Source organism: Doryrhamphus excisus, chromosome 10 (assembly GCF_030265055.1).
Source record: "Doryrhamphus excisus isolate RoL2022-K1 chromosome 10, RoL_Dexc_1.0, whole genome shotgun sequence".
Classification (NCBI taxonomy): Eukaryota; Metazoa; Chordata; class Actinopteri; order Syngnathiformes; family Syngnathidae; genus Doryrhamphus; species Doryrhamphus excisus.
In genome coordinates this window covers 15,179,319-15,197,933 of record NC_080475.1, presented here as the reverse complement: position 1 = coordinate 15,197,933, position 18,615 = coordinate 15,179,319, and the positions used below count along the sequence as shown (strand labels likewise).

Genomic DNA, 18,615 nt, shown 5'->3' with positions numbered 1-18,615 from the left:
CAAATTCAGCAATATTTATTAGAGAAAATGTTAAAACGATTGGAATCATACAGAAAATACAGACGCTCACCTGCTTCCCCTGACCACACATCACTGCCAGAATGTGAGGCTGTGATGCTAACCACTACATCACTGAGATGCTAAAAAATGCATCCAGTATCTTATTTGAATTTTAGCTCAGTGTTTGAAAGTAAAGAAGTTTGCGGAGGAAGTTAAAGGAACCCGGCATTTGCTTGTAGATGCCTTTTGCAGAATTTTGAGAGACTTTGTGGTTGACCTGGAAACACAGAAAAAAAAAATATGTCAATTCATCCATCTATCTTCTACTGCTGATCTGAAGTCGGGTCAAGGAGACAGCAGCCTAAAAAGGGTAGTCCCTACTTTCCTCTCGCCGGTTACTGTTCCCAGGCCAGTTGAGTCATATATCCTGGGTCTTTCCAGAAGCCTACCGGTCGGACGTGCCTTGAGCAACTCCCCATGGAGGTGTCTGGAAGGCATCCAGGTCCACCTCATCTGGCTCCTCTAAATGAAGAGGAGCAGCGGTTCTACTCTCCCGGATGACTGTGCTTCTTATTATTTCTAAAGCACAGTCCATCCACCCAACAGAGAAATCTCATTCCCGGGATCTTGTCCTTATGGTCACTATACCCAAAGCAGAACAAGGGAATCGCTCGAGGGAACACTTTCCAGTACTCTTTCTTAGGGACTTAAAAAAGGCAAGTATTCTGAACTACTGTCTGGTGCAGAAGCACAAACAGTCAAGAAAAAGCCCCTGCCAAATTAGCAGGATAATCAGGACACAGAGACCCTTCTACTTTCTACCCTTCCAGTTTTATGGCCCCCGTATGTGGAACAGCCTGCCGGAGGACCTGAGGGCCGTAGAAAACGTTGAGATTTTTAGTGTCTATCTCCAAATTACGATGGCCAATGTGAGCTCATACAAAATCACAGTTACACAATGAGAATCTCACCATCATCAACATCGTGACCAGATCGTCAGTAGCAGCATTTTCTTCTAGGATGCGGTCCAGCGTCTCGATGTACCAGGAGCCAGACTGAGTGTCTCTCCAAGACACGTAGCCTGTGTGGGGAATTAGGTCACAGTAATTATCAAATCAAATCAACTTTATTTGTAGAGCACTTTTCCTGCAAGGACATGCAACACAAAGTGCTGTACAGAATTAAAAACAATTACAATTAAAAAGAACAACAATTACAAAGAAAGCCCCTCCCTCCCACCCTCCATACTAGACACACACACACAATCACACACAGTAGGGAGACATGGCATGGCACTGAGGATCAAGGAAATGCCACCTTTGGGGCCGTCCATACTGGGAGGAGTCGTAGGTCCCCCGATTCCGACAGACGGGCGGACCCCCACATCAAAGGGAGGAACCCCCAGCCGGCCGGGTCGAAGGGACCCAAGGACAGCACCCCCTCAGCAGACCCAACACAGCCCCCAGTGTGGAGGACCCCCCCTGAGGAAACACTGGAGTTAAAAGCTTAAGACTAAGAGCATAAAATAGGACTAAAAAGATTTTTTAAAGTTTAAAATATTAGTTAAAAGCCTGATTAAAAAGGCGTGTCTTTAATCTTCTTTTTAAAATCTCAACAGTCTCTGCAGTCCTGAGGCTCTCCGGCAGGCTGTTCCACAGGTGGGGGCCATAGTGGCTAAATGCTGCCTCACCGTGGGTGTTTGTTCTGGGTTTTGGTATTGGTAAAAGGCCAGTGCCGGAGGACCGCAGGGGTTGATATGGTCAAAGCAGATCAGATAAATAAGAAGGTGCAAGGCCGTTAAGACATTTAAAAACCGATAAGAGAATCTTAAGATCAATCCTGAAGCGGACAGGGAGCCAATGTAGCGACTTTAAAACACTTTAAAATACTCTTTTTGGGAAGAGCAGAGAGCGATGTTGCAGAGAGAATTCCTAATACTGTTGTTCAGACATTAAAAATGACAATGAGAACGCTAGGTGTGTACCACATATCTTGTTTAAGTACCGACCCAGTGTGAGCACAGACAAAGAGAAGATAACATATTACACATGAATCAAGAGTACCAGGAAAAGTAGAGTAGGAGACCAGAATGTCACTTGGGGTGGGCAGTGTGGCTCTGGCATCGGGTTCATCAGACATGCTCAGGGAGTCGCTGCTGGATGACATGGGGATGGCGTCCGTCTGGTCATCCTCTCCGCTATTCGATGGTTCCACCTCATCAAACACCTCAAAGCCTCTGTCTCTTTCCCCTTAAAGGCAGAAACAAATGTGGAATGTCATCCTATTACTGAATACCCCGAATACTCTACAAAAATTCCAGTTAGTTACCTCCACCGCAGGCCTGGATGAAGAAAAGCTTAGGTTTTCCCTGCAGGGATGGACAGTGTTTCCCGTTGAGGTAGTTTGTGACATGTTGAACCGGAACGTACTGTCCATCAACACCATATACAGCACCGGGGAATCTGTTGTGACTCACCTGTAATGCAATACATGACGTTTGTATTGACAATCTGGGTTATCACATAAGAATAATGAAATAATGTCTCACCTCGGTCCCATGGGACAGAATGATGACCACACAGCAGTCATACGGCGAATGGTCCTTCTTTGACAAACCTAACAGTTCTTGCTTGATTTTCTGTAATGCGGTGAGAACTTTTAGCATTTTTGTGTATTTATAAAAGAACTACAAGTGACTCTTACTCTTTGTTTCAGGTTTGTTTTGACTTCCACCATGAAGTTAAGCTCTTGGAATCTTCTCTCCAGCTTGTCGCAGTCGATATTCGAACCTGAGCGGTCACTAAGCTCACTCTGTGGCTCAAACGCCACATTGTTAATAATGAGGCAGTGTCCACACGGTCTGGCGTCCATTTTGTAGCTCTGGCATGCATATAAAAAAATGAAAAGTGGTGAGAGTAAGTCACTTATATGCAAATCACAAGCAAGTCCTAAGTCACTGTGGTGAGAACCAAGCAAGATGAGTTGAGTCATTGCTCAGGTAAAGCAAGTAACTGAAGTTTGATGATATACGCCAGTTTCCACATTTAAATCAGTAAAAACAGCATTAACAATAACCGATACCTCCACTGAATAAGCTATGTTGTTCTGCACAGTACCTCTGCAGTCACCTATGTGTGGTACTCACTTGTAGGCTATCCCGTCGGGTCCTGCCTTGCATGCGGGCTCTGACCTGGGTTTGCGATTGTAGGGTCTCCCTCTCAGGTGCTGTGTCAAAACCATATATTAACTATAATAGTAAAAAGCTACTCATCAGTCGAAGCACATACTAAACAGTATCTTACATAATGTGGGGGTCGGCACCACAGTAGTCTTTATTTGCTTCTGGAAATCCACTGCAGATGCTGGGCAAGACACAAACGCACATGCATGACAATAATAATAATAATAATAATACATTTATTTTGTATAGCGCTTTTCAAGATACTCAAAGACACTTTACAAAAGAATGAACTTGAATAGGCAGCGACAAAGTTACAATCACTGAATTTGATGGTCATTTTTAATCATATATCATCCTTATAGTCATGAAAAATTGTCTTTTTTTTTAATCTGCAATAATTTGTAGGACAATTATTGGCCATCCTAACCAAACACTTTAATTAATGTGTATGAATTGTAACTCAGTGGTGCACACTTACGCACTGGAAGAGTCCGGACAACAGGGCACACGAGGCGGTTAGATGTCGATCCCTGAACTGCTGGTGCTCCGCTTTGGAGAAGCTCCGCCAGACTGTGCTGGTCTGACTCATGAAGACTTTCCAAAAACAGCGGGAAGGCCCGACTTCCACGGGTCTCCAGGTCCCGGGCCAGTTGCCTGGCTTGGTCCCGTCTTGTTCCAGAGCTCTGAGAAAAGACTTTATGTTCATGTGGGTCTGGTCTTGTTCTTGCATGTTCTTCCCCTGAGTGGGTTTTCTCCAGCTATTCCTGCTTCCTCCCATGTCCCAACCCATGCATGTTCATTGAATTGTCCATAGGCGTGACAGTGAGTGTGAATGTTTGCCTGGGATAGGCTCCAGCTTACCAGTGACACCAATAAGGACAAGCAGCACAGTGTAAATCCTTACCTTAAGTTTTTCCCCTCCACAAAAATAATTATACGTGTATGTAATGTATATAGTAATATAGTGGTACTGTTTTAGTACCACTTTAGTACTGTTAGCGCTTCGTTGTATGACCTACGGTTGCTTGTTTAAAATAACTTAGCTACAATGCGGACTTACCTTTATTTTATCGATCATGTCTTGAGTAAATACACCTTTCTCCAAAAGGCGGTCAAAGACGCTCAATGGATCCAAACATGTGACAATATTTATCCTGTACCTCTGAAGAACCTTCTTGTGACTTTCCTCCATTCTCCATTCAGTGCCAATTTTCACAAAATTTGATTTTAAAACTTCATTTAATGTCAATGATTGTGTTGCGGAGGATAACTACTTCCTGGTTACGAGGCTTCTGTTGTTGTTTTTTTGTAATGGGGAAACTGCATGTTTCTTCTTCGGCTGCTTTTTCCGGCAGAGTGGCAACATTTTCGCCCCCGCTCGGTGACTTAGTGTTACTGCTTTACTAGCTACGACGTGCTACTCAGAAATGGAAAGATAACACACCAATTGCACTCAAGTAAAACACTGATTTGTTTTGATTTTATTTTTATATTAATTATCGCCATATGAAATTGAAAACATTAATTATACTCATTGTCTGCAACAAATAAGTACAAGGACGACTGAGTTGCATCAGTGTGCTCGAGACCTGCTGTACCTCGTGATGACCACTAGGTAGCAGTGTTGACGTTGTAGTAACTTTTTTTGTCACAACGTCTTTTTTGTCTGTTAGTGCCCTTTCTGTTCTGTCCCAGTTTTTCAAACGACATCTCTCTCAGTACCGACTATTTCACTTGCCTACGTAGCAGTTCTTCTTTAAACCCGATTACAATAGCTACTTCCTTGTTTACATCATTTATCCTTCTGATTGGTTGGTAGGCACGACTGTCCGTTAAAGATATGGTGCGTTTGATTTGACCTTCCCACGGATGGCGCATATCACCGCCCACCGGGCGAAACGAGGTTGTTGCAAACGACTATAAACCGATCGCAAATTAATAATAGTAAATAAACGTGTAATAGGCTTCCATGAAAGTACCCAACTCCAAACGATACTTTCGCTTCATAATTTGTTCTTCTGCCCAACATCAGCACATTACGGTAGTCAGTGGTTTGCCGGAGGATCTGTGAAATGTTGCCAAACTCACCCTCTGATTCTCGTCGTCTAGCATCCACTTCGACGCCGTCGAGGAGCATCCACACCTGCCGTGGAAATGTGGCGTCGTACCGGTTAACTGCATCTGTATCAGGTGCCTGTATTTGCATCGCAATGAAACAGCTCAGATATATGCACTATTTTTTGTAGCAACGCTATAAAAAATATAATTTATGTTAAAATACACGCGTGTAAATGTACTAGTCGATGATAAAACAGTACTACAGAATGGTGGTATTGGCACACTGTGACATGTTGCTACTCAGCCTGCTACTACCAAGCTATTCCATCTAATAACATGAATTTCATAGATGTCGACTGATTCTTTTATGTAAAAAGGTAACAGTGACTGCAGACTGGAATATGTCTCTGCCACTGGCTATCCTGGTGGTCTTCTCTGTGCTGGATATTGGAACCCCCCATACCGGACCTGAGATGGACCCGTACAAAACCTTAGGAGTCACCACAGGTGCAAGCCAGGCTGAGATTAAGAAAGTATACAAGCGCCTGGCGAAGGAATGGTGAGTATCTTAGTCCCAAGATGAACTGCAGATATTTGCTGACAACCTAGTGGCGTCATTAGGCCTATTTTAGGGGGGGCTTCAGACCCCCTAAAATGTTCTTAAGCATCCCCCTAAATAATTTGATATTTTTTATAGATTTTTTTTTACAAATTTTATATAATTGGGCGAAAGCAGGCTAATACTAGCCTACTACTACTACTAGTAGTAATAATCAGAAGAAGAATAATGGTGATAGTAATAATAATAGGCAAATTAATAATATAAAAATGAGTAGTAATGATAATGATTAATCTTCACTCGCTAAATGTACTGCAAAAAAGGGTAGTAAGGATAATTTTAATAAATTAAAGAGGAGAAATATGATCTCAGGGAAGAACTACATTTGAAACACTTATATGCTAGGACTACGTTAAAAAGCCATAGCATTTCAGTATGTGGAATCAAACTATGGAATGGATTGAGTAAGGAACTCAAACAATGCACAACGATGAGTCTTGAACCAGCCATGATGTGCGATATATATCACTATATTGACAGTTGCTATGGTACTCATTATGTCATTGGATGGTCATATCACCTCGTACTTCGGTATGTGACAAAAAAAACATTAAAAAAAAATTTAAATTAAAAAAAACTTAAACTATATTAGGAAAGCAGGAAGTGAACAACTGTAACAGTTACTGATTGTAAAAGTACCAGATGGAGGGGTAGGATTTAATAAGCTTTGCTTCTTCCTACTCCTTTTGGACATGTGGAACTGTGAACTGATTATGTGATGCATTCAATTGTAATCTGCTGCATGTTCAAATGAAATAAAACAATTACCATTATTATATAATTAATGACTGTCCACTGGGCAGAATGGTTGCAGCGCTTGAGCAGCGGTTTTGCAGTGTAGATTGTGTACTTGTGTCAATTTAATGGTGGCCTAAAACAATTGAGTATCTCTACTAAATCTGTCCAAAAGTGGAAAAGTTATATCCCGGTTCTTGTTCCTTATTTGTTTTTTGGATTTTTAAAAATGTCTACTACATTCATTCATATCCTGTGCATCCCCAGGGGGCTAAGCCCCCCCTGTCCTCAGAACCTAGTGACACCCCTGCTTACTACAGTGTAATAAAAAATGTTCTCTTCAAGGCATCCTGACAAAAACAAAAATCCAGGTGCTGAGGACATGTTTATCAGGATTACCAAATCGTATGAGGTTAGTATTGGCGTCATATGGAGGAAAAAGCAAGTACTGTACACATGTCTACATATTTGTATTATATTTATATATTGGTATGTTTTACCCACTGTCTAGATCCTATCCAGTGAGGACAAACGTGCCAATTATGACCACTACGGACGAACGGATGACACCCAACCATACAGCCGCTACGGTCACAACTTCAACTTTGAGGAGTCCTTCTTTAACTTCCCATTCAACAACAAGAACCAGCGGGAGTTTTCTGACGGCAAGTACATGCTGCACTTCAACCAGTATGTCAGTGACGTGGTGCCCGACAGCTTCAGGAGGCCATACCTGATCAAGATCACGTCCGACTGGTGCTTCAGCTGCATTCACATTGAGCCTGTGTGGAAAGAGGTGGTGCAGGAGATGGAGATGCTAGGTTTGGAATCAATACATACGGTTGAGAAGCTCTGAGATGAGTAAATAATGTGAATGGGTGTTTGTGCAGGTGTCGGAATCGGTGTGGTGGATGTCGGCTATGAGAGGCGTTTGGCCAACCACCTCGGTGCTCATCGCACGCCATCGATCCTTGGCGTCATCAATGGCAAAGTGACATTTTTCCATTATGCTGTAGCAAAGGAACACCTGAGGCAGTTTGTGGAAGACCTTCTTCCTCAGAGACTGGTGGAGTGGGTAAGTAGAGGCGACGGAGTAACTTTAAAAATTAAAATAGTAAGAAAATCTTTCTTTCGTCAGGTCAGCGACAAAAACGATCAACAGTTCTTGAACAACTGGCACCAACTGAACAAGCCACATGTGCTACTGTTTGACCAAGTGTCTGTCGTTCCTTTACTTTACAAGGTGAGCCTTTATGTAATATCTGATGACAATATACTTAAACTTGCTGATACAGTTAATCTTCAAACAGCTAAAATAACGCACAAGGCTAAAAATAACCAATTCCCTAAAAATGTCATCCAATACTTTTCTACAAGAGAGGAGAAATATGATCTCAGGGAAGAACTACATTTGAAACACTTATATGCTAGGACTACGTTAAAAAGCCATAGCATTTCAGTATGTGGAATCAAACTATGGAATGGATTGAGTAAGGAACTCAAACAATGCACAACGATGAGCCAATTAAAAAGAAACAATACAAGCACTTGATGTTTGCTAAATACAAGGATGAAGAGTCTTGAACCAGTCATGATGTGCTATATATATCACTATATTGACACTTACTATGGTACCCATTATGTCATTGGATGCTCATATCACCTTGTACTTTGGTACATGACAAAAAAAAAACTTAAACTATATTAGGAAAGCAGGAAGTGAACAAATGTAACAGTTACTGGTTGTAAAAGTACCAGATGGAGGGGTAGGATTTAATAAGCTTTGCTTCTTCCTACTCCTTTTGGACATGTGGAACTGTGAACTGATTATGGGATGCATTCAATTGTAATCTGATGCATGTTCAAAGAAAATTAAACCATTACCATTACGTCACCGACAACACCAACAGCATTCATGATGTGTTCAATAACTCCCTTTTGTTAGCTGACGGCGTTTGCCTACAAGGATTACTTGCAGTTTGGCTACGTGGACCAGGGCCTCTCTGAGACTGCCAATCTGCAGAGACAGTTCAATATCAACACCTACGCCCCCACTATGCTGGTTTTTAAAGAGAACACGGACAAGCCTGCTGACATCATCCAGGTGAATTGCTGCAATTGTCACCCGGAGAACCGAAATCTAACATAATGTGGTTTGTTGTTCTTTGCAGGCTAAAGGAATGAAAAAGCAAATAATTGATGAGTTTATGACAAACAACAAGTTTCTCCTGGCACCTAGACTGGTGAATCAGAAGCTTTTTGACGAGCTCTGTCCTGTCAAGCAGTTCCACAGACGTAGAAAGTAAGACAGTGTGCATTCACCTGGACCCTGGATGATAAACCTTCTTACCTTACTGCTGTTTGTCATCCCCTCAGATACTGTGTGCTGCTGATTACGGGCGACGACGAGAGCTTTTCTTTAGGAAACCAAGCCTTTTTGTCTTTCGCCTCGGGCAACACAAAGGAAGTTGTGAGATTTGCTTATGTTTACCAACAACTGCAGCAACCGCTTTGTAACATCCTGATGACCAGCAAGGACGGCACACAGCCACCACTACCACCACAGGTCTGTTGCTCTATAGAGGATCTTTGACAAGCGTTTTTTTTAAGCAGAACGATCCTGGCAGTGGTATCATCCGCAAATAATACTAATTTTAAGTTTTTCATAAATGTACAAGTTGAACAGTTTTGGTCCCGGTATTGACGCCTGGGGTACTCCGCTATTTAGACTTGCAGATGTGTGTTATCCTAACTTACATCATTCATTCATTCATTCATTTTCTACTGGAGCCTATCCCAGCTGTCTTCGGGCAAGAGACGGGGTACACCCTGGACTGGTGGCCAGCCAATCACAGGGCACATATAGACAAACAACCATTCACACTCACATTCATACCTATGGACAATTTGGAGTCACCAATTAACCTAGCATGTTTTTGGAATGTGGGAGGAAACCGGAGTACCCGGAGAAAACCCACGCATGCACGGGGAGAACATGCAAACTCCACACAGAGATGGCCGAGGGTGGAATTGAACTCGGGTCTCCTAGCAGTGAGGTCTGTGCGCTAACCACTATACCGCCGTGCAGCCCTAACTTACATTCATTCATTCATTTTCTACCGCTTTTTCCTCACGAAGGTCGCGGGGGTGCTGGAGCCTATCCCAGCTGTCTTCGGGCGAGAGGCGGGGTACACCCTGGACTGGTGGCCAGCCAATCACAGGGCACATATAGACAAACAACCATTCACACTCACATTCATACCTATGGACAATTTGGAGTCGCCAATTAACCTAGCATGTTTTTGGAATGTGGGAGGAAACCGGAGTACCCGGAGAAAACCCACACATGCACGGGGAGAACATGCAAATTCCACACAGAGATGGCCGAGGGTGGAATTGAACTCGGGTCTCCTAGCTGTATGGCCTGCGCGCTAACCACTCGACCACCGTGCAGCCCTCACAAAAATAAATAAATAAATAATTTCTCTGTGACATTGATCGTAAATGATTTAAACAAATGCAATCGCTTTGTGCTAAGCTAATCTACATTAAAAAATAGGCTATGTCTAACACAGAGGATCATTGACACACGTATGACAGGATACTTACCTGGTGTTCAGGTGGTGATCCTGGAGAGGCGCAACACTGCCGGAAAGGCCTTCTTCAAGCCGGGTAGCACTTGGAACGGCAGCGAAGAAGACAAGCAGCGCCTGGTGGAGGAGCTGGAGCGACTCCAGAAAGACCCGTCCATTCTGATCCATGACGCCATGCTGCCTGTGCTCAACAATGAGTTTGCATCCGTATGCTGTCATAATTTTAACATGAAACAAAAAAAACATATAAGGTAATAAGCTATTCCTTCTGTGTAGATGTTTATTATCCAGTGGATATCTGCATTTTATGATTACCTGTCTGACGTCATTGATGACATCCTGCACAACAACTGGTGGGTAGAACCTCTCCGACACATCCATCACAGGTCAGTAATAGAAGACGCTTTGATGATTGACGCTTTGCAGGCGTGAGATGATGCCTCTCCTGTCCCTCATCTTCTCCGCCTTGTTCATTCTGTTTGGAACCGTGGTCATCCAAGCATTCAGGTGAGCTTATGTCACTCTTTTACTCCGATGAACAATCATTGTCATATTCGTTTTGTGAGTCCAGTGACGCAAGTGACAACAAATGCTCAAAACCAAAACCAAAAGATGGACCTAAAACAGAAAATGGGTCACCGGGGAACGCATCAAGGTAAGAAGTATTGATGAATGAACATAAAACATGAGTATTGTTGGTAATGTTGCTGGAAATCTCTTTAAGTCGGCCCCCTAAGAAGAATTTTGTGGAGGTGACGGAGCTGACAGACATCACCTATATCAGTAATCTAGTGAGGCTGAGGCCGGGACACATGAATATCGTACTGGTGCTCACGGATGGATCGAAGAACATCCTGCTCAGCAAGTTTGCCAAAGAAGTGTACTCTTTCACAGGGTGAGTTCAAGCATGTTTTACTACATTATATTGATATACATAGTGAGACAAAAAACAAGCATTAGTACTCCATAAGCTGATAAAACATTGTAAACAGCACATAATGTTATTTTGCAAATTGTCTTTTTTTTTTTTTAGGAGCCTTACGCTGCATTTCTCCTTCCTGAATACAGACAAGCACAGCGAGTGGATGGGCACACTCCTAGAAAGCGTGCAGGACAGCATGCAAATCGACGCATGCGAGGACAATGACGGCAGCAACCGCAAAATGGACTACACCGGCTACGTGCTGGCGCTCAACGGCCACAAAAAGTACTTTTGTCTTTTTAAACCCGTCTACACCGGGGAAGATCCAAGCAACAAGGTTTTGGGGGACAACGGCACGAGTACGTCAATGCGTAGGTCAAGATCGGTTTCGCGTGACGACCAACCTCCGAGCAAGTCGACCCGCTCTCGCAGCACGTCCACTTTACAGATCCACCACAAGCTAGACCGCTTGGCGTTGTGGATGGAGAGGCTCATGGAGGGAACTTTGCCTCGCTGTTATATCCCCGCCTGGCCGGGACTTGACAAGATCACTTCCAGTAAATAGACAGGGACACAATTGGAGTACAGCATCTCCGCTCCTTTTCAGTGTGAAATGAGGCCAGGTTTCCTTTCAAATGTTGGCAGAAGATCTATTAACAAGCACATAAATTAAAAAAAACAGTGTAAGATACACTAAAACATAAGAAGACATCCAGTGAAGTTAAGAAGTTTTCAACTTGGGAAATAAATAACCATTTAAGGGACTCACACTTCTTTTAAAGGGGACCTATTATGCCTTTTCCACTTCCTATAAACGTAGTTAGAATGTAGTATTCTCGTGTTAAAGTATGCCAAAGGTTCAGATAATGAGTTTTGCACATTTGGAAGTGAGCACTAAAAGAAGTTTGGGATGGCTCAAAACGCTCGGTTTCAAAAGGTGTGGTCAAACCGACCCTTTGTGATGTCACAGAGGGGCAGACTTCCTTATATGGATGTGTCTATAAGCCAGATAAAACCACAGCAGACTGGGTGTGCCTGGAGGCGGGCCGTGGGTAGAATACATTAAAAAAGACATTTGGAAGTGAGCCCTGAAAGAAGTTTGGGATGGCTCAAAACGCTCTGTTTCAAAAGGCGTGGTCAAACTGACCCTTTGTGATGTCACAAAGAATACGTGAATACATTAAATACATTAAAAAAAAGACCGTCCAAAGAAATACAGCTGGAATAGATGCAGATTCTGGAAGAATTATAAAGCTTTATGTGTTGGTTATTGTGTGTAGCTGCTCTATAAGAGTCCACAACTTAATACAAAGGGCAGAAAAATGAGCATAATAGGTCCCCCTTTAAACAACATGTGATCATTGGTAGCTAGACCGCTTGGGGTTGTGGATGGAGAGGCTCATGGAGGGAACTTTGCCTCGCTGTTATATCCCCGCCTGGCCGAGACTTGACAAGATCACTCCCAGTAAATAGACAGGGACACAATCGGAGTACAGCATCTCCCAAAAGTGAGTACATTGTGTATTCACTAAAAATTGACATGACCTTAGAGCACCTTTTTAAATTTGTAGGCATGTTTGTGTTCCGTCCTGTATTTGATGCTGCCTTGCGGACGGGGATCAATCGTGTTGTTCATATTGGCGTGATGCTGTGAATGTTAAACATTATTATTACCACAAATCCTGCAATATGATGTACAGTCTGTTGTGTTGTGACTATACTTAATCCACCTCAGCATTTTTTGGATTGTCCAAATTGTTAAGTCAACGTAGCAACCAAAATCCACAAGTAGCCTGATGTAGCCAAATGGTTAGCTTTTTCAGTTATAGTTTTTATATTTAACTCCACTTTTCCTGTAGATCACAAATACCGTAGCCAAATATTTGTTTACACAGGTCTAGTGTATGCCCTTTATTAATAGTATCTGTCAGGAAGTGGGTGTGGTTTAACTGGAAATGGGCGGAGCTTAAAAGTCAAAGTTGCTATGTGTATTGTTTATTATTCAGCTATGTGTGTAAGTGAATTATTGTGAAGTAGGTGATTCATGCAAACATGGCAATAAACATACCAATAATGGGTTAACCTCGTCGATTGTATTTTTCCCAAAAGCACTGCGTTCAGTATTTATTTTTATTTTTATTTTTAATTTTTATTTTTATTTTTATTTTTATTTTTATTTTTATTTTTATTTTTATTTTTATTTTTATTTTTATTTTTATTTTTATTTTTATTTTTATTTTATAGTAAAATCTCCACGTCATGTCTGTTGGTACACTTGTCCTTTAAGACAACTTTTTGATATTTTTTAAAGGTGTACATAGTTTGATGCAACTTTTAACAAGTGTCATCTTCTTACAAACGACCTGATCTACCTTTAGTACCTTTAATATTTTTATTTTTATTTTTATTTTTATTTTTATTTTTATTTTTATTTTTATTTTTATTTTTATTTTTATTTTTATTTTTATTTTTATTTTTATTTTTATTTTTATTTTTATTTTTATTTTTATTTTTATTTTTATTTTTATTTTTATTTTTATTTTTATTTTTATTTTTATTTAAAGTCTATGTCTATAAGCAGGGGGTATATAAAAAATATCGCCCGACCAACCCTAACCCTTTTTTTTGTATTTATTTTTATACTTTGCTTTTTTTTGCATTTTGCATTTGCATTTTTAAAGCAGTTTTTGGGAAGCTGACATTTTTTGTCATTAGAGACAAATGATGGAGAACCTCTTCAGGGTTAAATGATGACGAACTGACAGACAAGACAGTTTTGCATGTTCATTGATGATTTAGTTATTCAAGCAGCAGGAAAGAATCCAGAGCTGTCAGTAGATAATTCAGCCATCATGTCATCGAGGCTTGACAAGCTGAGCGGGGGGGGGGGGGAGAAACGACATAAAGTTGTACGGGAGATCCCTTCACTCGATGTCAATATCCCTTTGACAAATAAACGGCTTCAATAGGTTGCACGCGGCATCATTGGTGCGACCTACAAAGTGAAAGAAAAAAAGACATTTCAGCGATAATTAAAGAATAAATAGTAGTCGTATATTTCTTCAAACTTAAAGACAATATTTTTCAGAACAAAAAAAAAACATCCAGATCACAAAAAAAGAATGATTACCCTGCCAGTGAATCTCCATGCAGTTTTCTCCATCATACCAGTTGTCCGGCTGCCCCATTCCCCACGGAATGGGTTCAAAAACGCTGCCATCGGTCCACAACCAAGTATCTTCCTGAAATGAAAGATTTAATAAGGATATTTAGACAAGATTAATCAATATTTTACAACAACAACACTAAAATTCAGTCCTTTGCTTTAAGCATCCAAGAAAATAAAACCATGACCTTGGACTACTAGTACCATGGCAGAATAAACAAGACACGTGACATCTGAATGTGATGCAAACAAATCCTGGTGATTTAAAACAATGCAATGATGACTTGTAGGAAATGAATGCGCCTGTTGACCCACCTCAGCGTGATCGTGGGCCCCCACCCAAGTCAATGAAGAAGTAGACACCATATTCATGAGGAAGCGGAGCTCGTCTTCAGTGTGAAATGAGGCCAGGTTTCCTTTCAAATGTTGGCAGAAAATCTATTAACAAGCAAATAAATAAATAAAAAAAACAGTGTAAGATACACTAAAACATGAGAAGACATCCAGTGAAGTTAAGAAGTTTTCAACTTGGGAAATAAATAACCATTTAAGGGACTCACACTTCTTTTAAAGGGGACCTATTATGCCTTTTCCACTTCCTATAAACGTAGTTAGAATGTAGTATTCTCGTGTTAAACTATGCCAAAGGTTCAGATAATGAGTTTTGCACATTTGGAAGTGAGCACTAAAAGAAGTTTGGGATGGCTCAAAACGCTCGGTTTCAAAAGGCGTGGTCAAACTGACCCTTTGTGATGTCACAGAGGGGCAGACTTCCTTATATGGACGTGTCTATAAGCCAGATAAAACCACAGCAGACTGGGCGTGCCTGGAGGCGGGCCGTGGGTAGAATACATTAAAAAAGACATTTCTTTCAAGTGAGCCCTGAATGAAGTTTGGGATGGCTCAAAACGCTCAGTTTCAAAAGGTGTGGTCAAACTGACCCTTTGTGATGTCACAGAGAATACATGAATACATTAAATACATTAAAAAAGACCATCCAAAGAAATACAGCTGGAATAGGTGCAGATTCTGGAAGAACTATAAAGCTTTATGTGTTGGTTATTGTGTGTAGCTGCTCTATAAGAGTCCACAACTCAATACAAAGGGTGGAAAAATGAGCATAATAGGCCCCCCTTTAAACAACATGTGATCATTGGTCAATTGTGTAATTCATATCATCCATTTTTGTTGATCTTAGTACCTCTCCTTCGATCCACTTCTTGTTTTGAGGTATATATGCCAAACATTTATTGAGATATTTGGTCCAATATCGAGGACACTCTGAAAGAAGGACGAGTGACCATGTTAAAAGGGTAAAAGGGTTTTTGAATCCACATCCAGATGAACAAACCTTCTTTGTAGGCATGAGTGATATCATTTTCAAATGGCAATATTAATATCAAGCCCTTCAATTCTTTGGCGTACTAACCTTTATCAGACTGCCGAGCCTGTGAATGGAAGACAAATACAATTACTACCGAGCCCAAATTGTACATGAATGTCCTCCCTCTAGATATTGTTCACATCTTAATACTGCAAGTCACAGTAAAAAAAAAAATCACATCCCAACTTTCATCTCCTTATGTATACAGGATCAGCAGACAAAATGTACATTCAAGGTTCCATTTACTTTCATTGAAGATGTTCCCATAGACACAATGTGGCAAGGCAGAATTTTGATAAAAGTAAAAAACACACACAATTGAATTCACAATTGAATTCAAGAAAGGAGAAAATGGTGCTACTATTTGAAAAATGGCATTGGGTAGGCCCGCCTTGCGGACCTTAGGAAGCAAAGTGCCTACAGAAAAAGTATATTAAATTCATAACCATTCTGAACAAGGATGCGGGATTCAGGCCAAAAAAAAAAAAAAAAAATTGAACAGTATAGAAAGTCTACTTCGGCCCCCAACCTGAAGTAGACTTTAGTCCCGAAGTAAAGTTTGACACCCTGCTACACCCGCAAACGTAATAACTGCCCACAAACATAATACAAATCTGCAGCTTTGAATGTAATAATCCTACAAATGTAATAAATTTCCCACAAACTTAATAAAATGTGCCCACTGCAAACGTAATACTGAATTTCCTACAAATGTAATAGTTATTACATTTGTAGGAAATTATTACATTTTGTTGTGTGGGTGTACATGTGCATTTTAGTTACAGTATATTATTGTACGTGTGATTTTGTGTGTATATGGGGAAGAAATAAATAAAAATAGAAATAAATAAATCAAAAGAGATAATAAAATATAATAATAATAATAGTAATAATAATTTTATTAAGACAATTGCAATTTTCACAATTATGTTATCTTTTTAAATTTAAAATAAATTATAATTTCATAATTAAAAATTCCTTTAATGAATTCAAATGATACTCTTTGAATAATATTTTTTCCACAAAAAAAGAAAAAAGAATTATCTTATTAAAATCCTCAAAATGACAAAATGACTCCCTCATTAAAAGAAGAAAGAACAAACAACAACAACAATCACAAAGATTATTATTTTGTCTCATATTACATTTGTGGGAAGTTATTACATTTACAGATTTTCACTTTCCCACATATGTAATAATTTGCAATAATAATTAATTTGTAATAACTATTACATTTGCAGGAAATTCAGTATTACGTTTTCATTTGGCAAAAATTACACATCCCTGTTGTAAGAAACCTTAAATGTAAATATTGCTATTTTTTTCTTATAAACATTTTTGGCTTTCTGGAATGGATTCTACATTATTTCTTATGGGAAAAACTTATTTGGTTAGTGTCTGTTTTGGTTAGAGTCCTTAGTGACGCTATCCAAGGTTCCAGTGTGTTTTTAAAGCTCACCACTCTCCCACACTTCCAAAGCATTTTCTCTTATATATTTGTCATTAATGTAGTATGTATCGTTTAAAAAGTCCGGTGGTCAGTTCAATTCCCTTGCAAAAACGTGTTCAGAAATGCACAGAGTGTGTGTTGCTTACAGCTTCTCCCAAGAAAACTCCTCCAGACACGAACAGGAACAAAACGATGAAATGACCAGATGCCATCTGTCAAAAAAAAAAAGTGACACATCATCATGAAGAATAAAAAAATAAAAGATTAAATTGGAAAGTTTTTTTTTCAGGTTAGATATCTACAATTAATGTCTCACCTTGACAAGATGTGGAAGTGGAGTTTCGGAATTCCGGGCAGCTCAACCTGATTCTTTTTATGGTCCTCTGAGTGAGCTGAAAAATGACGATTATAAAATGAATTCTAATATTCTTTAAACTTGTTTGATGATTCAATATGTTTAATATAGCTGGGTGCGCCCCCCCTTTGGGGGCTGCGCAGAGCTGGCCCCTACCCATTGTAAAGCCCTCGGCGAGATTTAATGTAGTTGACATGAGCTCCAAATAGGATTAGCGTTAATTCATTAGATAACATGTCCCTCAAATTGACATGCCTAACAAATATTAACATAATATTAATACAAAATAAATACAGTTACATGAAAACACAAATTGTGTAAATAAGTAAATGAATACTTGGAAGAGTTAAAAGATTTTATATGTTGACTGCTTGAGGCTCCTCTGGGCTGGAAGGGACGGAGCGCTTGTGACGTTGCCTGATGGCCCAATATTTGTTGAGGCTGGACTTAAATATCTCTAAAGTCTCCAAAGTCATCTCTAATGTTGTCATGTGACCAGAAGTGACAAGCCAACATAATTCCCGAGTACCCTGTAAGTACTTTGAAGAAAATGGGGTGTTTAAAGTAGTTTTTGGCAAGCTGACATTCATTCATTCATTTTCTAGTCTAGTCGCAGGGGGTGCTGGAGCCTATCCCAGCTGTCTTCTGGTGAGAGAGGCGGGGTACACCCTGGACTGGTGGCCAGCCAATCACAGGGCACATATAGACAAACAACCATTCACACTCACATTCATATTGTGAGTGAATTTGCCTACCGTAAGAACAGGAGTACAGAGGAGGCCGTCTCCACAGCACTGCACTCTGTCCTCTCACACTTGGACAATAAGGACACATATGCCAGAATGCTCTTCATAGACTTCAGTTCAGCATTCAATACAGTCATCCCCTCCAAGCTAGTAGCCAAACTCACAGACCTGGGCATCACAGCTCCTGTCTGCAACTGGTTGCTGGACTTCCTGACCAACAGGCCGCAACATGTTCGGCTGGACCACCACTGCTCCTCCACCCTCACCATAAACACCGGAGTACCACAAGGCTGTGTGTTAAGTCCATTCCTCTACTCTCTCTTCACCCACGACTGCAAACCCAAACATGGCTCCAATGCCATCATTAAGTTTGCAGACGACACTACAGTGATTGGCCTCATCAACA

The 18,615-nt window shown here is 40.6% G+C and overlaps 3 protein-coding genes across 9 annotated transcripts; 1 reads left to right on the top strand and 2 right to left on the bottom strand.

Annotated features, from left to right (window-relative positions):
* Positions 1–5,722, bottom strand: casp9 (caspase 9, apoptosis-related cysteine peptidase). Of its 5 annotated transcripts, none has more exons than XM_058085302.1 (10): positions 5,270–5,722; positions 3,660–3,864; positions 3,303–3,362; positions 3,146–3,225; positions 2,704–2,880; positions 2,549–2,638; positions 2,329–2,476; positions 2,064–2,249; positions 972–1,081; positions 1–277 (listed from the first exon to the last, which is right to left on the bottom strand). In XM_058085302.1, exons 1-10 carry the CDS (start codon positions 5,360–5,362, stop codon positions 173–175), a joined length of 1,254 nt encoding a protein of 417 aa, XP_057941285.1. In that variant the 5' UTR covers positions 5,363–5,722; the 3' UTR covers positions 1–172. The 5 variants fall into 5 exon arrangements, with proteins under 5 accessions (XP_057941285.1, XP_057941288.1, XP_057941284.1 ...); XM_058085305.1 differs by lacking the exon at positions 5,270–5,722 and adding an exon at positions 4,242–4,985 and having other exon boundaries at positions 2,329–2,368; XM_058085301.1 differs by lacking the exon at positions 5,270–5,722 and adding an exon at positions 4,242–4,928.
* On the top strand, positions 4,863–13,181 carry LOC131137392 (dnaJ homolog subfamily C member 16-like). Of its 3 annotated transcripts, XM_058085299.1 has the most exons (16): positions 4,866–5,222; positions 5,291–5,371; positions 5,617–5,798; positions 6,939–7,005; positions 7,105–7,414; positions 7,484–7,668; positions 7,732–7,836; positions 8,539–8,697; positions 8,765–8,895; positions 8,970–9,159; positions 10,214–10,393; positions 10,463–10,539; positions 10,613–10,693; positions 10,758–10,841; positions 10,911–11,081; positions 11,220–13,181. In XM_058085299.1, exons 3-16 carry the CDS (start codon positions 5,641–5,643, stop codon positions 11,671–11,673), a joined length of 2,352 nt encoding a protein of 783 aa, XP_057941282.1. In that variant the 5' UTR covers positions 4,866–5,222; positions 5,291–5,371; positions 5,617–5,640; the 3' UTR covers positions 11,674–13,181. The 3 variants fall into 3 exon arrangements, with proteins under 3 accessions (XP_057941283.1, XP_057941282.1, XP_057941281.1); XM_058085300.1 differs by having other exon boundaries at positions 4,863–5,371; positions 11,255–11,485; XM_058085298.1 differs by having other exon boundaries at positions 4,866–5,798.
* An 851-nt stretch (positions 13,182–14,032) lies between these two features.
* Positions 14,033–17,939, bottom strand: LOC131136828 (galactose-specific lectin nattectin-like). Its single transcript, XM_058084098.1, has 7 exons — positions 17,832–17,939; positions 17,255–17,320; positions 15,704–15,722; positions 15,476–15,555; positions 14,590–14,712; positions 14,239–14,350; positions 14,033–14,103 (listed from the first exon to the last, which is right to left on the bottom strand). Exons 1-7 carry the CDS (start codon positions 17,937–17,939, stop codon positions 14,033–14,035), a joined length of 579 nt encoding a protein of 192 aa, XP_057940081.1.
* Between the last annotated feature and the right edge of the window lie 676 nt (positions 17,940–18,615).

Coding starts and splice junctions, on each gene's coding strand:
- casp9 (XM_058085301.1), bottom strand. CDS start 4,373: ATGGAGGAAAGTCACAAGAAGGTTCTTCAGAGGTACAGGATAAATATT. Junction 3,226..3,302: donor GGTGCCGACCCCCACATTAT/GTAAGATACTGT, acceptor GTTTTGACACAG/CACCTGAGAGGGAGACCCTA. Junction 2,477..2,548: donor TTCTGTCCCATGGGACCGAG/GTGAGACATTAT, acceptor ATTGCATTACAG/GTGAGTCACAACAGATTCCC.
- LOC131137392 (XM_058085299.1), top strand. CDS start 5,641: ATGTCTCTGCCACTGGCTATCCTGGTGGTCTTCTCTGTGCTGGATATT. Junction 7,006..7,104: donor GGATTACCAAATCGTATGAG/GTTAGTATTGGC, acceptor CCCACTGTCTAG/ATCCTATCCAGTGAGGACAA. Junction 10,540..10,612: donor GACATCCTGCACAACAACTG/GTGGGTAGAACC, acceptor GACGCTTTGCAG/GCGTGAGATGATGCCTCTCC.
- LOC131136828 (XM_058084098.1), bottom strand. CDS start 17,939: ATGACTTTGGAGACTTTAGAGATATTTAAGTCCAGCCTCAACAAATAT. Junction 14,713..15,475: donor AGAAGTGGATCGAAGGAGAG/GTACTAAGATCA, acceptor GCTTGTTAATAG/ATTTTCTGCCAACATTTGAA. Junction 14,104..14,238: donor CATGGAGATTCACTGGCAGG/GTAATCATTCTT, acceptor TTCACTTTGTAG/GTCGCACCAATGATGCCGCG.